At 50.1% G+C, this 6357-nt stretch overlaps 1 protein-coding gene across 1 annotated transcript; it reads right to left on the reverse strand.

The window, feature by feature from the left end:
- Positions 1-4315, reverse strand: FPR2 (formyl peptide receptor 2). The gene is made up of 2 exons (XM_074307063.1): positions 4221-4315; positions 1-2250 (listed from the first exon to the last, which is right to left on the reverse strand). The coding sequence occupies exons 1-2, from the start codon at positions 4288-4290 to the stop codon at positions 1181-1183; spliced, it is 1140 nt and encodes a 379-aa protein (XP_074163164.1). The 5' UTR covers positions 4291-4315; the 3' UTR covers positions 1-1180.
- Positions 4316-6357: the final 2042 nt, after the last annotated feature.

Below are 6357 nucleotides of genomic sequence, written 5' to 3' on the forward strand. Positions count from 1 at the left end.
TTTTTGTTTTTTGTTTTTTTTTAAATTTTTATATTTTCTTTTTTTTTATTAAAACTTTATTTTTCAAAACACATGCGTGGACGGACAATTCTTCAACATCAGCCCTTGCAAAACCTTGCGTTCCAATTCTCCCACCCCTTCTCCCATGCCCTCCCCTACATGGCAAGTAGTCCAATAGATATTAAATCCAATCTATTGCACTCTACTCATCAACTCCCATGTATACAATTATTATCTCTATGCACAAGTAGCCATGGAAGACAGAAGTGGATCGGCCTGGGTGTGAACTATTGGTTGATACCCAACTTTACATCCTACAGGTCAGATTTGGCCGGAGTCCCTGCCCAATTCACCCAGGGATCCCATAGCCAGAGAGTCATTCATAACAAAGTCATGGAAGTTAGAATCAGGCCCAGAGAATCACGGACTGTTGGCCCCCCAAGGCCACAGTTTATAGAGGTGCAGAGGGAGAAACTTCGTCCAAGTTCTCACAGGGATGGAATAGGGACCGAATCCCAGATCTCTTTGTTTTTGGCTCTTTCTCTCCCCTTCTTCCTCCTACTCCATTCCTCCCTAAGACCAACAGGCAGGCGGCAAAAGCTGGGGCCTGAGCGGGAAGGGCAAATATTGCTCAAAGCCATCATTGGGGTTTGCTGAACTAAGTGAGGGGATGGAGCAATTTCTGCTGGCCCAGTGGAAGCAGCGGAAGGAACCTTGTGAAAGAGGAGGTGGAAGAGTCTAAGAACAGGTTTGAAAACCAGAGATATTTGAAAAGGGAGTGAATGAGGGTGATGGAATCTAGAGTCGGGATGATGTCACTCAAGCCCTCCTGGTGGGAAGGGGCCCTTTCTTTTAGCTCTGAGTTAAGGATGACTAGACCCGTACCTTGTCCAGGAAGACTTTTATATGGAGTTGAGGGTAGAGTTTGTCAAGCAAGTAGGGGCTGATGAGTCCTTAGAACAGGGAGGACAGCAGCCCAGAGCCTAATGAGCCCACTGGCTTAGAGAGTTATCATCAGAAGGGTACCTGGGATGTTGACTGCCAATAATGGGAGAGAAGGGCTTAAAACATGAAATATGAGAACCGGGAAGGGTTTTAAAAATCAGAACAGAGACTGCAGAAGGAGAAAGACTATCAGGCACCAAGGCAGGCCCCAGAATCCCCCGAGGTGGGAGTTTCCTCACAGAATCTTTGTCTCAGTGAGAGCCACGGGGGGCGCGGAGAAGGAGTTGCTGCCGGTGGTCCCCGTGGCGGCGGACTCCTCGCTCAGGGCCCTCTCCAGGGCGGCGGGCAGGGAGCGGAAGAGCTTCTCCCTGAAGTCCCGGCCTATGAAGACGTAGAGCACGGGGTTGAGGCAGCTGTTGACAAACACCAGGGAGGAGGAGAGCGGGCTCAGGTAAGGCAGGACCTGGGCCAGGTGAGGGTGGGCGTAGACAGAAGCCTCGATCATCCCCAGCACGTGGTGGGGGAGCCAGCAGAGGAAGAAGGCGGCCACCACGGCCGTGAGGATCCGGAAGGGCCGGCTGGAGTGCACCCTTCGCATCCCGCCCCAGAGCTTGGCCATGATGAGCCCGTAGCAGACGCTGATGATGATGAAGGGGACCAGGAAGCCCAGGGAGAAGCGGGTCAGCACCAGGGACCAGTGGCGGCCCTCAGCCCAGGGGTCCACGTACTCCTCGTCATCCCCTGCCTCTTCCTGGCTTTCAAACTCAAAGTAGCAGAAGGTGATCTCGTCCTCGGTGTACGTGGTCCTGAAGATGAGCGTGGGAATGGAGAGGGCGAGGGCGAACACCCAGACCCCGGCGGCGGCCAGGGCCGCCAGACGCGGCGTGCGGCGGTTCCGGGACCAAATGGGCCAGAGCACGGAGACGCAGCGGTCCAGGGCGACGAGGGTCAGCAGGAAGACGCTGGCGAACATGTTCAGGACGGCCAGGAAGCTGAGGAGCTTGCAGAGGAACCAGCCGAAGGGCCAGTGCGGCTGCAGGACCGTACTGCTGATGACGAAGGGCAGGAAGGCGGTGAAGGCCAAGTCTGCAAAGGCCAGGTTGAGGAACAGGACGGTGGTGACCGTGCGGCTCATCCGGAAGCCCGCCACCCAGATCACCAGCCCGTTGCCGGCGAGGCCCAGGACAAAGGCCGAGCAGAAGACGACGAGGGAGAGGATCCAGAGGGCCTGGTGGATGGGGGAGTAGTGGGAGGGCAGGGGGGCGTCGGAAGGGAGCACGGAGGAGTTCTCCATCCTGCTTACACCTGCAACAACCAGAAGGGTGAGACTGCACGCCCTGTGAGGGGCCCCTCCCTGTACTAGCTCTTTTCTCAATGACTGGAGGACCAAGCATTTTCTTCAAGGCTTCCAGCCCCTCAGCCTCGTGCTCTCCTGGGTCTGAGTCTGGTCGCCGTCCCCAGGAGAGCGTCCCCTGTTAACCGTGGCTGACCCTGCCCAGACCCTCCTCCCCTAGGGTCACTACCCCCCCAGACTCTTCCTTCTGAAGTCTCCAATATACCTCCCGGGGTTGCAGTTCAGGGGACGTTGTTCCCAGCAGAGTTTGCTGACTGGATGGTGGCCAAGATATCTTGCTCTGTGACCTAGATTGAGTCATCCCAAGATGGCCGAACTGAACCGAAAAGGTCTTTTAGAGACCGCCTGCTCCAAGCCCCTCTTTCTATAGATGAGAGAAGAAAGCCCAAACAACTGAAATCCTTCCCCCAGTCCCACAGCGCTTAAGCAGCTTACGCAAGTCAGGCTTCCTGCCCAGGCCGGCCTGAGTGGCCACAGTTTTGGGGACTGCCCGAGGCGGCTATTCCAGGTGTGTAGGGTCAAATAGCACCAGGTAGGCTCCGTTGTCCGGGTTTCCCAGCCTGGAACTCCTTCCCTTGCCTCATCTCTCCGGCTGCCTTGGTACCCACTCTCAGCCTGGCATTTCTCCTCATCCCCACCCCCCCCCACACACACAGAGCAGTGCCCAAGGACTCCTGAGCACGGCATCCTGGCCCTGCCTTGTGGTACGGCCTTAGACAAGTCAGTTCTCCTCTTCCTGGGTTTCATATTGCTCATGGATAAGATATAGGGGTCGATGTAGATTCTCCCTAGGGTCTTTCCCAGTGCCGACATTCTGTGTCTCCCCTCCTACAGCCCCTTCTCTCCAGGACTAGGATGAGGGCGGGTGACCCAACAGGGTCCAGGGCCTTGAATTGAGCGGGTGCTTCAAGGGAGGCCAAGCAAAAATGGCCAGTTAAGATGGGAAGCTCCCTGATGGCGGTCTGGAGGAATGGCTCCCTCTTGGCCTCGGTGGTCTGTCTGCCTCTCCCACCTCTCCCAGGGATGACTGATTTAGAATTCTCTCTCTCCCTCCTTGGGTTTGGTTTAGGGTACTTTAGGGTCCAAGGACAGTTTTGCTTCCTTCTCTTTCACTCCATTTCCCAAGGACCTTCCTAGTTCTGGCACTGGATGTTCTGTGTTTTAATGGGCTCTTGCCTCTGGTCTTCCATATTCCCTGGGTTTCCCAGACTCTGCCATTCCGTCTTCTGGAACCCCTTAAAGTGCTGACTTTCCATCCTTTCTCTGCCCAAAGTTATTCCCACTTCTGACCTTCTATGTACCAAATGCCCCTTAGCCCCCGATTTCCCATCCTCTAGGGCCTTTTCCAAGCCTGCCATTCTGTCAGGTTCTAAGATCCTTCCCAGTCCTTGTTCTCCGGTCTCTGCAATCTGGCTTCTGAGCCCGGCATTCAACGGCAAATGATCTCCCCAAAGCTGCCGATCACATGGCTTTTCCTCCTCAATCTTTATCCTGCAGTCTGCAATTATGAACCACTTCCTCCATTTTCGGGTCCCCCGAGACTTGGCTCCCTCGAGATGGTGCTGCTTCCCAGCCCTGAAGTTGTTTCAAGGCTGCTCTGAGGGTTGACATGGGATATTCGGTGTTCTAAGGTTCCCGCCAGCTCCACCGTTCTGGGTTCTAAGGACCATCCCGGATCTGGCAATTTTATGTACTAAGGACCCTTTTAGCTGTGAATTCCTCTTTACTAGATGTTCTAAAATCTCTCCTTTCTGTACCATTCTCCCTCTGGGACTCAGCCACATTCATTTTTCTGGGGCCTTGGAGTCTCAGATGTCCTTCTCTCCCAATTCTCAGGCTCTTAGAAATGAGTGTTTCTTGATTTTCCTGCCCCCACCCCCACCCCCGGGCCCAGATGCAGAGGCTCCCAGGCCAGACTTACCATATCTATTGATATCTTCTCTCTGTTGGGTAAACTGAAGTTGAAGGTGAAGAAAGAGGATTAAGAACATCTATGACTTACCCAAAATTGAGTAATTTGTGGTCAGAGAGCGAGAGAACACATGTCCCTTTGCCCACAAACATCTGCTAGCCAGGAGGCAAAAGAAAACCCCAAGAAAACCCCAATCTTCCTGGAGGACTCTGGGCTTGAGTCCCCATCCCCTAATCCCTCATGGACCCCAGTCCTAGTCCTAGTTACCTAGAAACCATGCTCAAAGACTCAGGCGTCCTTCTCTGCTTCTGCAATCTCTGGCAGAGATCCTGGGTGATTATGGGGAAATCACTTTTGATCAGGGAAAGATTTTTATTATTTGCAAAATAAATCTCCAGTGAATATTTTTGAAAAAAAAATGTGTGTGTGTGTGTGTGTGTGTGTGTGTGTGTGTGTGTGTGTGCGCGCGTGTGTGTGGAGTAGCTTAAAGATCCAACGGAAGACATTATATTTGATCCTGGAGGTAATAGGGAGCCATTGAAAATTAATGAGTGGGTGAAATGAGATCGTAAGATTGGGTATAAAGGTGAATGAGAGTGAAGAGTCAAGGATGATGTGTCAGTGGTGGACCTGGAAACCTGTGAAGATGAAGTGTTCTCCATAGTAAGAGGGAAGACTTTGGGGGGAAAGATAATGAGTTGAGTTTGGGACGTGTTGAATTTGTACCTGGCACTCAGCGGGTGCTTAATACACATTTACCAATGGGGCTGATTGGCTCTCTGTTTGAGACTCTAGGCTAAGAATTGGGGATACAAAGAAAAGCAAAACCAGTCTGTGACCTCAAGAAGCTCACAATGTGGGAGAGTCAGGAAGCATCCCTTCCCCTCACCGGAACCGTGAGATTGGGAGCATGAGTAAATGAGTAAAAATCCCACAATCAATGGGAAGTGAGAGCTGGGGCGGTTCCCTCCTGAAGGAGCCAGGTCTCAGGGAGGACCTGAAAATGGAGTGGTTAAGGGCAGCATCCAGGGCTGTAGGATTCTCAAGAAACATTAAGATTGACTTCAACATAAAGAAGATCCACCTCACTTCCAGTTGATCAATGATGGACAGAAACAGCTACTCCCAGAGAAGGAACACTGGGAAGTGAATGTAAACTGTTAGCACTACTGTCTATCTACCCAGGTCACTTATACCTTCGGAAGCTAATACTTAATGTGCAACAAGAAAATTGGATTTACACACATATATTGTATCTAGGTTATATTGTAACACATGTAAAATGTATGGGATTGCCTGTCATGTAGGGGAGGGAATGGAGGGAGGGGGGGATAATTTGGAAAAATGAATACAAGGGATAATGTGGTTAAAAAAAATTACTCATGCATATGTACTGTCAAAAATTATAAAATTAATAATAATAAAAAAGAAACATAAAGGTTGAGAAAAGGCTATTTGCTTCGGCAATTAGGAGGTCAGAAGCAAATTTGGAGAGGACGTTTTCAATCTAAGGCTGTGGTCAGAAGCCAGATGGCAGAAGATGTAGAAGAGTAGAAGAGTGGAAGTGGTGGCACTGGGTGTAGCCAGCCTTGACAAGAAACTTAGTCAAGAAGGGGAGGAGTCTGAAGTGAAGGAGGGTCATGGGATTAAAAAATTTAGCATGACATTTGCTTCTCTTTCCTGCATTACTCATGCATGATCTGATCTGTCACAGTGTTCTGTCCTTGATTATTCAATGTGTTTATTTCTTGTTTATTGATAGAGGTACGGAACCTGGAAATATATATAGAGGTTCTGGTTTGGAGGAATTACAAATAAGCAGGACAGCTTTGTAAATTATTTGTTTAATTCATTATCTATTTATCTATCTACCCACACACCCACACAGTAACAGAATTACTATCTATATCTATATCTGTCTATGACTATATCTATCTGCCTATCTATCTACCTATCCATCCATCATCTATCTATCTATCTATCCATCCATCATCTATCTATCTATCTGTCTGTCTTTCTGTCTACCTGTCTGTCTATCTATGTCTGTGTATCTATCCATCTATCTATCCATCTATCTATCTATCTATCTATCTATCTATCTATCTATCTATCTATCTATCTATCTATCTATCTATCTACCTGTCTG

This window comes from Sminthopsis crassicaudata, chromosome 3 (genome assembly GCF_048593235.1).
Source record: "Sminthopsis crassicaudata isolate SCR6 chromosome 3, ASM4859323v1, whole genome shotgun sequence".
Taxonomy (NCBI): Eukaryota; Metazoa; Chordata; class Mammalia; order Dasyuromorphia; family Dasyuridae; genus Sminthopsis; species Sminthopsis crassicaudata.

Coding starts and splice junctions, on each gene's coding strand:
- FPR2 (XM_074307063.1), bottom strand. CDS start 4,290: ATGTTCTTAATCCTCTTTCTTCACCTTCAACTTCAGTTTACCCAACAG. Junction 2,251..4,220: donor AGAAGATATCAATAGATATG/GTAAGTCTGGCC, acceptor TGGTTGTTGCAG/GTGTAAGCAGGATGGAGAAC.